Genomic DNA, 14,912 nt, shown 5'->3' with positions numbered 1-14,912 from the left:
TTTCTTTCCAACATCGAAGCAGTGAGATGGGGAGAAAGAAGTCAAACCACATTATAATACAAGGCTCTGATTAGCGAGGGCTTTATCACCGCTGGGGCCTCATCTATATTTCATTTGGAGCAATAACCTGGGAAGGAAAGCCCTGAATTTTTCAGTTCTCAGAAGAATCAAAAAACAGAGTAGGAAACAAGGCTGTTATGGATTAAATTGTGTCTCCCAAAAATATGTGTTGTAAATCCTAATCTCTATGTTTTCAGTTATAACCCTATTTAGGAATGGGTTGTCTTTGTTATATTAATGAGACAGGTATGGTGTAGAGTGTCCCTTGATGAATCTCTTACAAGATATGAAAAGAGGAGATTATAGAAGCAGAGATGGAAGAAGAGAGATGACAAGACACATGAAGATCACCCAGGAGCAGAAGTTCAGAATAGACAAGGACCTTCCTCCAGAGCTGACAGAGAGAGAAAGCCTTTCTCCTAGAGCCGGTGCCCTGAATTCAGACTTCCAGCCTCCTAAACTGTGAGAAAGTAAGTTTCTGTTTGTTAAAGACACCCACTTGTGATATTTCTGTTGTAGCAGCACTACATAAGTAAGACAAGGGCTAAGAAGGGCAAGAAGAAGTTGAGGCAACGAAAATATAGAAAGCAATTGTGGAAATAACTGAGGGAAGGAGAATCAAACTGGGTAGAATATAAATTGCTCTGGTGACTGTTTAAGTGCTAGGCCATATTCCTGGGAGGGGCAGAGGGATGAAGACTCTAAACTGCTAAGCCAGCCTTAACAATATCATTAATATCACCTGCAAATAGAATTTTGATGAAGATCATTCAATAGCAGTTGCAGCAGTACATCGACAGGGAGCTGCCGGAAATTCAAGCCAGATTCTCAAGAGGACATGGAGCCAGGAATATTACTGCTGATGTCAGATGGATCCTAGCTGAAAGCAGGGAATACTAGAAGGATATTATCTGTGTTTTATTGACTATACAAAGGCATTCCACCATGTGGCTCATAACACACTATGGATCACATTGTGAAGAATGGGAATTCAAGACCACTTAATTGTGCTCATGAGGATTGTGTACATAGACAAAGAGGCAGTGGTTCAAACAGAACAAGGGCATTCTGAATGCATTAAAATCAGGAAATGTGTGCATCAGGGTTGTATCCTTTCACCATACTTATTCAATCCGTATGCTAATAATCAGAGCAAATAACCAGAGAAGCTGGACTATAAGGAGATGGGCATCAGGATTAGAGGAAGACTCATTAACAACCTGCATTATACAGATGACACAACCTTCTTTGCTGGAAGTGAAGAGAACTTGAGGTACTTACTGACAAAAATCAAACATGGATTACATCTCAGCATGAAAACAAAAATTCTCAGCACTGGACAGATAAGCAACGGCATGATTAACAGAGAAGTTGTTAAGGATTTCATTTTACTTGGATCCACAATCAACGCCCATGGAATCAGCAGTCAAGAAATCAAAGGACGCATTGCATTGGGCAAATCTGCTGCAAACGACCTCTTTAAAGTGTTAAAAAGTAAAGATGTCACTTTAAGGATTAAGGTGCTCCTGAACCAAACCATGTTGTTTTCAATCACATCACATGCATATGAAAGCTGGTCAATAAATAAGTAATACTGATGAAGAATTGATGCCTCCTATTTACAAGACTGCCAAATGAACCAACAAATCTGTCTTGGAGGAAGTACAGCCAGAATGCTTCTTAGGAGGAAGGGTGGCTAGACTTCATTTCACATACTTTGGATGTTATCAGGAAAAACCAGTTACTAGAGAAGGACATCATGCTTAGTAAAGTAGAGGGTCAGTGAAAACGAGGAAGTTCTCCAACCATATGGATTGACACAGTGGCTGCAACAATGGGCTCAAACATAACAACGATTGTGAGTATGACACAGTGCAGTGTTTCGTTCTGTTGTACTGCTATGAGTTGGAACTGACTTGACAGCACCCAGCAACAACAGCAAGTCCTCCTTCGAAGTTTTCTAACACATTTGTCACAGTTAAAGAAGACAAGGACTCCTTTTTGGACTAGTCAAACCACCAGAGAATTGAAAGGGATATTTAAAGACCCCTGTGGAGCTCTGGTCACTCAGTGGTTAAAAGCTCAGCTGTTTACCAAAGGCCAGCAGTTTGAATCCACCAGCCATTCCTTGATAATCCTATGGGGTAGCTCTGGTCTGTCCTATAGGATTCACTATGAATTAGAATCGACTTGACAGCAACGGATTTGGATACTTTTTCTTTTTGGTGGCCAGAAGCAGGTGACATCTGAGGCTGAGAGTTGATGTCAAAGTCATGTTAGTTTCATAAATGGATTGATAATTTCCTATATCTAGTCTTTGAAATACTTTATAAAGTCAACTCTGAGACATATCCTAGTAAAACTATTATATTTTAAATATAAAGATAAATTCTTCAAGGCAAAGTAATTACACAAGGCTTAAGGCATTATAAAACCAACACGTGATCCAAGTATTTTATATTCAGTCAAGCTGTCCTTCAAAGATCAAGACTATGTGAAAACATTGTTCAACATATATGAACTTAAGGAATTCTAAATTCATCAGCAAAGGGATAGGTGGTGAACACTTAACAATATATAAATATATAAATGTAAGACTAAAACAAAGGTGAGAATGAACGTGAAATACTAATGTGCAAATATTATGTACTCTGATGTAATAGAACCAATGCAACTAGGAAATGAGAGGAGAAAGAAGAGGCAAAACAGTAAAAGCTCATGTTGTATAGTCAATAGATGGGCATTAAGATACTCAATAGGGGGAGTCCTGGAAAGAACTAATAAAACAGAAAGTAAAAGCATAAATTAAATAACAGGGGACCAAGCAAGATAAAATAAGATTCTTAGTATTGCAAACAGTTAAGTGCTTGGCTGCTAACTGAAATCAACTGGATGGTACCTAACGACAACAACAACCCAGGTAAAGATGGTTCAAAGTAATATTAGGCATGAAAATCAATGCAAAATTTCTCAGGTATTGGCAAACAGAATTCACCATCACATTAAGAAAATGATACGCCATGATCAAGTGGGACACATATATAGAGTAAGTGTCCCTCAGCAGGCTTTCCTTGTTTTGACTGATGTGTTCTTTTATTAAATAGCTTATTGAGGTATAATTTGCATACCATAAATTCACCTGTTCAAAATATGCAAGTTAATGATTTTTAGCAAATTTACAGAGATTTGCAACCTTTACTACAACCCAATTTTAGAGCATTTCCATCACTTCAGAAAGATCTCTTATGCCCATTTGTAGCCAGCCCCCTTGATAACCCCCAGCCCTAAAAAAGAAAAAAAAAAAAAAACACTAATCTACCTTCTGCCTTTACTGTTTTTTTTTTCTGGATACTTCATAGAAATGGAATCATACAACATTATCTTTGTGTCTGTCTTCTTTCACTTAGCATAATGTTTTTTGAGTTTCATCCATTTTGTAGACTGTATCAGTATTTTGTTTCTTTTTAATGCTGAATATTATTTTATAATACAGATATTGTCATTTTGTTTATCCCTTCACCAGTTGGTGAACTTTGGGATTGTTTCCAGGGTTTGGCTATTATGAACATTTCTGACATGAACATTCACATGAAAGTCTTTGCGTAGACATATATGTTTTCATTTCTCTTTGGTAGAGCCCTATGAATGAAGTTGCCAAGTAATATGGCAAAGGAGTGTTGGTGCAGTGCTTAAGTGCTCAACTGCTAACCAGAAGGCCAGCGGTTCAAACCCATGAGCTGCTCCATGGGAGAAAGATGTGGCAGCCTGCTTCCATAAAGATTACAATCTTGGAAACGCTATGAGGCAATTCTACTCTGTCCTATAGGGTCACTATGAGTTGGCATCGATTCGATGGCAGTGGATTTAGTTTTTTGTTAGTTTCTTGGCTTATAACAAATTGATGTTTCAGTTTTTGTGAAACTGGCAAACTGTTTTCCAAAGTGACTGCACCATTTACATCCCAACTAGCAATGTATGAGGGTTACAGTTTCGCCACATCCAATAACACTTGCATTGTGTGTGTGAGTGTGTGTTCAATCATAGCCATTCTAGTGACTGCAAAGGAGACAATTCGAAAACTAACTGTTTGAAATAACAGATATATATATATAATATATATACATATATATAACTGAAGTAAAACAATTATACAATATATAACATTGGAACAACCTCCCTTGTGAAATAGGGATTACTCCATTACTAAATATATGCAAGCAGATGCTACAAAACTCTTTGTCAGGAGCAAGACAAAAGAGATCACTGCATTCAGTAAAAAACTATTGAGTTTGGAGATAATTAAGATCCTATGTTATGAGTCCCACTCTATACTGGGTAAAATAACAATTTAAATGGAACACCAGTGATGACAAACCCAATTTAAATTTGAGGAATGGAAGAACAGAGAATTTAAGCACCATGATTCATATTTTTAAGTTAATATGTAGTTGGCTAGCGATTGAAACATACATTCACAGGAATCTAAGTAAACTTGGCTCCTTGCTATTTCAACTACGTTATACCAAAGTATTCATGCAAAGCTAGAAGAAAATTTTTTTTTGCCCTCTGTGGCTCTTGGGGGACTTGACATGTACAGATAGAACTCTGAAACAGTCCAAGACAGAATGCAGTTATTCGTGCATATCAAAAGTGTCATCAGGTTTGAGTAATAAATCAATGTGAGATAAAATATTTGAATAGAGACTCCTTTAAATTTCAAACTACCATAGAGAATAAATTTCAGGAGGTGGATTAAAGGTATTCAATTCAAGTTCAAAAGTAGGATGTTATGGTGAGATCACAGACAGACTCTGGCAAATTGAGGAGAAGAAGAGGAAAACAGCATCCACAGGCAAGAAGAGTTTCTCTAGGGTATTGCAGGGGCTAAGAGTTTTCCCATAACTGAGACAGTTTACAGACAACTGTGAATAGCAGACTGAATCCTTGATAACAAATCTAGTAAAGACACCACAAACAAAAAAAAGAAAACTACAAACCTACAACCCTCATGAACATAGATGCAAAAATCCTCAATAAAATTCTAGTCAATTCAACAACATATCAAAAAAAAATTCACCATGACCAAGTTGGATTCATACCAAGTATGCAGGGATGGTTTAACATGAGAAAAACAATCAACATAATCCATCACATAAATAAAACAAAAGACAAGAATCGCATGATCTTATCAATTGATGCAGAAAAGTTTTCACAGTGTTGAACACACATTCATGACAAAAAAAAAAACTCTCAGCAAAATAGGAATAGAAGGGAAATTTCTCAATATAATAAAGGGCATTTATGTAAAGCCAACAGCCAACATCCTCCTAAATGGAGAGAGTCTGAAAGCATTCGCTTGAGATCATGAACCAGACAAGGATGCCCTTTGTCACCACTCATATTTACCACTGTGCTGGAGGTCCTAGCCAGAGAAATTAGGCTATAAAAAGTAATAAAGAGCATCCAAATTGGTAAGAAAGAAGAAAAAGCATCTCTATATACAGATGACATGATATTATACTCAGAAAAGCCTAAAGAATCCATGAGAAAACTTCTGAAACTAATAGGAGAGTTCAGCAGAGTTTCACAATACAAGATAAATGTACGACAATCAGTTGGATTGCTCTACACCAACAAAGAGAAGGCTGGAGAGGAAATCGCCAAATCAATACCATTTGAAATTCCTCACAAGAAGATAAAAGACTTAGGAATAAATCCAACCAGAAACATAAAACGCCTATACAAAGAAAACTATAAGACACTACTGCAAGAAAGCAGAGCAGACCTACAGAAGTGGAGAAATATTCATTGCTCATGGATAGGAGGACTCAACACTTTGAACATGTCTAGTCTACCCAAAGTGATCTATAGATACAATGCAACCACAATCCAAATTCCATTGACATTTTCTAATGAGAAGGAGAAACAAATCAACAACTTCATATGGAAGGGGAAGAGGCCTTGGACAACTAAAGCATTACTGAAAAAGGAGAACACAGTGGGTGGTCTTACATTACCTGATTTTAGAAACTATTATACTGCCACAGTAGTCAAAACAACCTGGTACTGGCACAACAACAGATACATAGACTAATGGAACAGAATTGAGAATCCAAACATAAATCCATCCACATATGAGCAGCTGATATCTGACTAAGGCCCCACACACGAGACTGTTAAATGGGGAAAAGGCAGTCTCTTTAAGAAATGGTGCTGTCATAGCTGGATATTCACCTGCAAAAAAAAATGAAACAAGACCATATCTCACACCATTCACAAAAACTAACTCAAAATGGGTCAAAGACCTAGATATAAAATCTAAAACAGTAAATACTATGAAAGAAAAAATAGGGACAACGGTAGGAGCCCTAATGCATGGCATAAACAGAATACAAAATGTTACTAACAAGGCACAAACACAGGAAGAGAAACTACATAACTGGGTGCTCCTAAAAATCAAATGTTTATGCTCATCCAAAGACTTCACCAAAAGAGTAAAAAGACTACCTACAGACTGGAAAAAAGTTTCGGCTATGACAAATCCAATCAGCATCTCATCTCTAAAATCTACATGACACTGCAAAAACTCAACAACACAAAGACAAATAATCCATTTAAAATATGGCCAAAGATATGAACAAACATTTCACCAAAGAAGACATTCAAGTAGCAAACAGATACATGAGGAAATGCTCACGTTCATTAGCCATCAGAGAAAAGGAAATCAAACTACAAAGAGGTACTACGTCACTCCAACAAGGCTGGCATTAATGCAAAAACACAAAATAACAAATGTTGAAGAGGTTGTGAAGAGACTGGAACACTTCTACACTGCTGGTGGGAATGTAAAATGGTACAACCATTTTGAAAATCGATTTGGCACTTCCTTACAAAACTAGAAATAGAATCCCAACCCTTGGAATATATCTTAGACAAATAAGAGCCTTTACACGAACAGATATATGCACACTCATGTTCATTGCAGCACTGTTTACAATAGCAAAAATTTGGATGCAGAGGCAGATCCAAGATGGCGGAATAGACAGACACTTCCATCGAGCCCTCTTTACAACAAAGACCTGAAAAAACAAGCGAAACAAATATATTTGCCACAAGCTGGGAGCCCTGAGCATCAAAGGCAAGGTTAGACAATGAACTGAGGGGCAGGGGGACGAAGAGCCCATTCAGAAGTGGAGAGGAATTACCAGACCTGAATCGCGGGGATCCCTCAGACACCATTCCCTGAGCAGCGGCAGCGGTGGTAGTGGTGGGCTGGTCTTAGCATTGGGCCACGGTTTCCTCAGGGAGAAGCAGCCAGCCACACAGCCAACTCACACCTCCAGAAACTGAGGAGAATGGCACGCTCTCCGCAAAAGCTAAGGAATTGCGCATATTTTATCCCACCTCCCACCCTACGCCCAAGTTGGCTTCAGTGGCTGAATCCCTGGGCTTGAGATAGACCCTGGTGAGCACCTAGAGTCATCCTCCTGGCCTTGGGGAAGGAAAAAATTTGCAACTGGGGGGAAAAGATAATTTGCTAGCTCCATTAACAGGGGCAGCTCAGGACAGAAGTGGCTCCTGTCCAGGCATAAAGCATCCATGGACGTTGAGCATCTTTCCCTTCTGCATGGACCTGTGTGGGCCTATTTCAGGACAATAGGCCCTTGTTGGCAAACTCCAACCATTTCAGCTGTGTGGTGGAGAGGTGGGTGTTTGATGTTCACCACTGCTTTGTATATGAAACAAGGTCCTTACCTACCCACAACAGGGACCTAAGGACTGGCAGCTCCACTCAGGTCACTCTCCACCTGTGACAGGAGTCCAACGATAACTAGTACCTCCCAGTCCTTACAACCAAAAACTTTGGGTGCCCATGTTCCATCTGCAGAACCCGCTCACCACCATGCTGTAGGGAACAGAGCTGCATTTTCCTCAGAGACACTTGGGGGTCGGTTCTCAGCCTCCTGCCTTGTTCAGAGCATGACCCCCTGCTACAATCAGATACCGGTATATATGCCAATCACCCCTGCCCCTCTAAGACTAGAGGACAGAGTCAATACCACACACTTGATATCAGCTACCTGGAAACCTGAGCTGAATTCATACAAGAAAACTGAATGGAATCCTAGAGTGATATACTTGATAAAAACTCTAGCCAGCTGTGGACAGGACACCAGAGCTCCAAAGGTGAAAATAATCAAGCTAGCCCACTCAAGGAAACCATAGTTGTATGTATACCAAAACAAGACAAAGCAAGCAGCTATGACACAGTAAAAGCAAGCATAAACTAATACAATAACTTATATAGAAGGTTCGGAGACAATAGTCAATACAATAACTTAGAGATGGCTCGGAGACAACAGTCAATATCAAGTCACATAAAGAAACAGACCATGATCACCTCAACAGGCTCTCAAAATAAAGAATCCAGGGATCTTCTAGATGAAAGTGCATTCCTGAAATTACCAGATGCGGAATACAAAAGTTTAGTATACAGAACCCTTCAAGACATCAGGAAGGAAATGAGGCAATATGCAGAACAAGCCAAGGAGCACAGACGAAGCAACTGAAGAAATTAGAAAGATTATCCAGGAACATAATGAAAAGTTTAATAAGCTGGAAAAATCCATAGACAGACAGCAATCAGAAATTCAGAAGATTAACAAAAAATGACAGAATTAGATAACTCGATAGAAAGTCAGAGGAGCAGAATTCAGCCAGCAGAACTCGAAGATAAATCACTTGGCACTAACATATTTGAAGAAAAATCAGATAAAAGAATTGTAAAAAATGAAGAAACCTTAAGAATCATGTGGGACTCTATCAAAAGAAATAACGTACAAGCGATTGGAGTACCAGGACAGGGAGAGACAACAGAAAATACAGAGAAAATTGTTGAAGATTTGTTGGCAGAAAACTTCCGTGATATTGTGAAAGATGAGAGGATATCTATCCAAGATGCTCATCAAACTCCACATAAGGTAGATCTTAAAAGAAAGTCACCAAGACATATTATAATCAAGCTTGCCAAAACCAAAGATAAAGAGAGAATTATAAGAGCAGCGAGGGATAAACGAAAAGCCACCTACAAGGGAGAGCCAATAAGAATAAGCTCAGACTACTCAGCAGAAACCATGCAGGCAAGAAAGCAATGGGATGACATATTTAAAAAATTGAAGGACAAAAACTGCCTGCCAAGAATCACATATCCATCAAAACTGTCTCTTAAATATGAAGGTGAAATTAAGACATCTCCAGATAAACACAAGTTGAGGGAATTCGTAAAAACCAAACCAAAACTACATGAAATACTAAAGGGAGTTCTTTGGTTAGAAAATCAATAATATCAGGTACCAACCCAAGACTAAAACACTGGGCAGAGCAACCAGAAGTCAACTCAGGCAGGAAAATCCAAAAAAATAAAGCAAGATTTTTTAAAAAAAAAAAGCCCAACACAGGGTAACGGCAATGTTATTATATAAAAGACGACAACTTTAAAATAATAAAGAGGGTCTAAGAAATGTAATCATACACCTTCCATATGGAGATGAAGATACAGTGATACAAAGAACTAAAACTTTTAAATTTATAAAAATAGGGATAAATAACAAGGTAACCACAAAGGAGACAAACTATCCTAATCATCAAAATAAAATACAAGGGAAAAATACAGACTCAGCAAAAACAAAATCAACAACAACAAATATGAGGAAAGGACCATATATAAAGAAAATCTAATCAGCACACAAAATCAGGTGGGAAAAAGAAGCTGTCAACACACAAAAAAAGACATCAAAATGATAGCACTAAATTCATATCTATCCATAACTACCCTGAATATAAATGGACTAAGTGCACCAATAAAGAGACAGAGGGTGGCAGAATGGATTAAAAAAGCACGATCCATCTCTATACTGCCTACAAGAGACACACCTTAGACTTAGAGACACAAACAAACTAAAACTCAAAGGATGGAAAAAAAAATATATCAAGCAAACAACAATCAAAAAAGAGCAGGAGTGGCAATATTAATTTCTGGCAAAATAGACTTTAAAGTTAAATCCATCACAAAGCATAAGGAAGGACACTATATAATGATTAAAGGGACAATACACCAAGAAGATATAACCATATTAAATATTTATGCACCCAATGACAGGGCTGCAAGATACAGAAAACATACTCTATCATAACATGGAGGAACCTGGAAGGCACTATGCTGAGTGAAATTAGTTGCAAAAGGACAAATATTGTATAAGGCCACTATTATAAGAACTTGAGAAATAGTTTAAACTGAGAAGAAAACATTCTTTAGTGGTTACGAGAGGGGGAGGGAGGGAGGGTAGGAGAGGGGCAGTCACTAATTAGATGGTAGATAAGAACTACTTTAGGTGAAGGGAAAGACAGCACACAATACAGGGGAGGTTAGCACAATTGAACTAAACCAAAGCAAAGCAGCTTCCTGAATAAACTGAATGCTTCAAAGGCCCGTATAGGAGGGGCAGGGGTCTGGGGACCATGGTTTCAGGGGACATCTAAGTCAATTGGCATAATACAATCTATTAAGAAACATTCTCCATCCCACTTTGGAGTGTGGCGTTTGGGGTCTTAAACGCTAGCAAGCAGCCATTTAAGATGCATGAATTGGTCTCAACCCACCTGGATCAAAGGAGAATGAAGAACACTAAGGACACAAGGCGATTATGAGCCCAAAAGACAGAAAGGGCCACATGAACTAGCGACTACATCATCCTGAGACCAGAACTAGATGGTACCAGCTAGAACCAATGACTGCCCTGACAGAGAACACAACAGAGAACCCCTGAGGGAGCAGGAGAGCAGTGAGATGCAGGCCCAAATTCTCATAAGATCAGACTTAATGGACTGACTGAGACTAGAAGGACTCCAGTGGTCATGGCCCCCGGAACTTCTGTTGGCCCAGGACAGGAACCATTCCCAAAGCCAACTCTTCAAACAGGAATGGGACTGCACAATGGGTTGGAGAGGGATGCTGGTGACTAGTGAGCTTCTTGGATTAGGTGGACACTTGGGAATTTGTTGGCGTCTCCTGCCTGGAGGGGAGAAGAGAGGGTAGAGGGGGTTAGAAGCTGGTGAACGGGACATGAAAAGAGAGTGGAGGGAGGGTGTGGGCTGTCTCTTTAGGGGGAGAGCAATTGTGAGTATGTAGCAAGGTGAATGTAAGTTTTTGTGTGAGAGAATGACTTGATTTGTAAACTTTCACTTAAAGCACAATAAAAATTATTAAAAAAAAAAAAAGATGGATGCAATCAAGGCGCCCATCAATGGATGAATGGATAAATAAATATGGTATATTCACACAGTGGAATATTACACAATGATTAAGAACAAGGATGAATCCGTGAAACATCTCATAACATGGAGGAATCTGGAAGCCACTACATTGAGTGAAATTAGTCTGTTGCAAAAGGAAAAACATTGTATGAGACCACTATTATAAGAACTCAAGAAAAAGTTTAAACACAGAAGAAAATATTCTTTGATGGTTATGAGGGGAGGGAGGGAGGGAGAGGGATATTCACTACTTAGATAGTAGACAGGAACTATTTCAGGTGAAGGGAAAGGCAACACCCAGTAGAGGGGAAGTCAGCACAACTGGACTAAACCAAACCCTAAGAAGTTTCCTGAATACAACCAAATGCTGCGGAGGCCAAAGTAGCAGGGACGGGGGTCTGGCCATCATAGTTTCAGGGGACATCTAGTTCAACTGGCATAACAAAATGTATTAGGAAAATGTTCTGCATCCCACTTTGGTGTCTGGAATCTGGGGTTTTAAACAATAGCAAGGGATCGTGTAAGACGCATCAATTGGTCTCAACCCACCTGGAGCAAAGGAGAATGAAGAACACAAAAGATACAAGGTAATTATGAGCCAAAGAGACAGAAAGGGCCACATAAATCAGGCTATATCAGGCTGAGACTAGAAGAGCTAGATGCTCACTGATTACAACTGATGACTACCCTGATAGGGAACACAGCAGAGACTCCCTGATGGAGCAGGAGAATAGCGGGATGCCTACCTCAAATTCTCATAAAAAGACCAGGCTTAATGGTCTGAATGAGACTGGAGGGACCCCAGATGTCGTGGCCCCTAGGCCACATATCAGCCCAAGACTGGAGCCGTTCCTGAAGCCAACTCTTCAGACACGGATTGGACTGGACTATAAGACAGAAAAAGATACTGGTGAGGAGCAGGGTTCTTGACTTAAGTAGACACAGGAGACTATGTGGGGAACTCCTGTCTGGAGGTGAGATGAGAAGGCAGAGGGGAACAGGAGGTGGTTGAATGGACAGGGGAAATACAGGGCAGAGAGGAGGAGTGTGCTGTCACATTAGGAGTAGAGAAGCTGGTTACGTAGCAAGGTGTGTGTAAGTTTTCGATGAGAGACTAACAAATTGTAAAATTTCACTTAAAACATAATAAATAAAAATAAAAAACTATGACTAGCAGACTGAGAGGCACTTTATGCTTTAGGCAGTGGAGACTAACAAACGGGAGAGATGAATCACACGTGTTGCTTAAAGACTGACAAAGCCGTTGAATGCAGAATCCTTTGTTAGATTAGAGGGATGATTGAGAGATGGCACATAAAGGACCATCGCGAAAATCTAGGTATAAAGTAATCAAAGGTGGGATTAGGAAACATTCATGAAATTTGAACAGATACCAGAAAAGGCAGTTTAAAGAACATTTGTACATACTTCAACATCTAATTAGATGTAGGAGGTAACATGAGAAAAACATCAAAGAGAGTTCTTCCATTTCAATTCTGGCGCAATGGAAAGGCTCAACCAAAAGCAGAAGTGGACACTTCCTAAAAGGTTAAGGAAACAAAGTTTTACAGTCCAAGCATGAAATATACTCTATAATTTATCCTGATAATTATTCAGTCAACTCCCCAAGGCCTCCTTGTCATACACTGGAGGGTTGTTGGCAGTTGAAATTCCAAAGAACTCCCAATGGTAGAGGGAAGTGTGGAACTGCCCTGTTCTTGGCTGATGTAATAGGGCTAAAAACTCTAGGCAAGGTCCCCAGAAGATAAAAACCTGCCTACCCACATCTATAGCATGGCAGAACCAATTAGGAGGACGAGGACATCACAATTCTGGACCATATAAAAATATATATATACCCAATGGGAGCATGATTTGTGTGCTTATATTGGTATTATTGAGGAGGTACATTTCTCCAAATAATCCTGACAGACCTTTATGTACTTCATAAATATTACAGATCTCATACTGAAAAGATTCATTATGAAGGAATGAGTCTTTTAATATGAAATAGGTTGCAAAAAAATGCTAAAAAAGGACGGAACAGGGAAATAACACTGTGTATCTCCTGCTGAGTGAGCAAGACCAAGATGGCTTAGCCCAATGGATAAAAATATTTCAGGACAGGTAAATGCCTGGAAAACCTGATGGTGCGGTGGTTAAGAGCTCCGGCTGCTAACCAAAAGGTCAGCAGTTTGAATCCACCAGGTGCTCCTTTGGAGCAGTTCTACTCTGTCCTATAGGGTCACTATGAGTTAGAATTGACTCGATGCCAAAGGGTAAATGCCTATTTATTACATCTGTTGATACCTGTTTTGCTGCAAGGAGATAACTAACCACTCTGTTTGAGAAAATGGCTATGGAGACAGAATACCCCAACCAGACTATGGTGAGCTATTTCTGCCTGGGGGGCCTGATGTACACAGCTGAACATCCTACCCTCTTCTTCCTCCTCTTGCTCCTTATCTACAGCATCACCATGACTGGGAATCTCCTCATTCTCTTAACTGTGGGCTCTGATCCTCATCTCCGCTCCCCCATGTACCACTTCCTTGGGCACCTTTCCTTCCTGGATGCATGTTTGTCTACAGTGACAGTGCCCAAGGTAATGGCAGGTCTCCTGACTCTGGATGGAAGGGTGATTTCCTTTGAGGGCTGTGCTGTTCAACTTTACTGCTTCCACTTCCTGGGCAGTACTGAGTGCTTCCTGTACACTGTCATGGCCTATGACCGTTACCTGGCTATCTGTCAACCCCTGCAATACCCAGTGACCATGAATAGGCAAATGTGTGCAGGGCTGGCTGGGATCACCTGGGCCATAGGTGCTGTTCACTCTGCAATCCATACCTCCCTCACCTTCCGCCTGCTCTACTGTGGACCTCACCACATTGCCTACTTCTTCTGTGACATTCCACCTGTGCTGAAGCTAGCCTGTGCAGACACCACCATCAATGAGATTGTCATCCTTGCCAACATTGGCATTGTGGGTGCAGGCTGTCTGGTCCTAATCGTCATATCCTACGTCTTTATTGTGGCCGCTGTGCTGGAGATCCGCACAGCTAAGGGGCGGCAGCGTGCTTTCTCCACGTGCACTGCACACCTCACAGTGGTGCTCTTGTACTACATGCCACCTGTGTGTATCTACCTGCAGCCTCGCTCCAGTGGGGCAGGAGCTGGGGCCCCTGCTGTCTTCTACACAATGGTCACTCCAATGCTCAACCCTTTCATTTACACTCTGCGGAACAAGGAGGTGAAGCGCACTCTGAGAAGGCTTCTGTGCCAAGGCTTCCTGGAGTCTCCACCCAGCAGCCCAGCCCCCTAGCCTCACTGTGACTATCTTACTTGCCTGCTGGGAAAGCAACTGTTCACTTATCAAAATTAAGAGGGAATATCAGTCAAGTGGAAATCAGAACAATCGAGTTTCAGCTCAACCATTATTTTATTCCTTTGGTAAAGTGATGCCTCAATCACAAACTTTAGAAAATAATAGGACTGGATTACGGGTTGTCTAGGATACCTCCTAGGTCTCAGTGGTATGG

General features: G+C 40.2%; 1 protein-coding gene across 1 annotated transcript; it reads left to right on the top strand.

Annotated features, from left to right (window-relative positions):
* The first annotated feature begins 13,711 nt into the window (after window positions 1-13,711).
* LOC126061097 (olfactory receptor 10S1-like) lies at window positions 13,712-14,695 on the top strand. The gene has a single exon (XM_049857445.1). It carries the CDS (start codon window positions 13,727-13,729, stop codon window positions 14,693-14,695), a length of 969 nt encoding a protein of 322 aa, XP_049713402.1. The 5' UTR covers window positions 13,712-13,726.
* The last annotated feature ends 217 nt before the right edge of the window (window positions 14,696-14,912 follow it).

This window comes from Elephas maximus, chromosome 17 (assembly GCF_024166365.1).
Source record: "Elephas maximus indicus isolate mEleMax1 chromosome 17, mEleMax1 primary haplotype, whole genome shotgun sequence".
In the NCBI taxonomy this organism is placed as follows: Eukaryota; Metazoa; Chordata; class Mammalia; order Proboscidea; family Elephantidae; genus Elephas; species Elephas maximus.
Note: the sequence above shows the minus strand (reverse complement) of the source record. Positions and strands in the feature narration are given on the sequence as shown.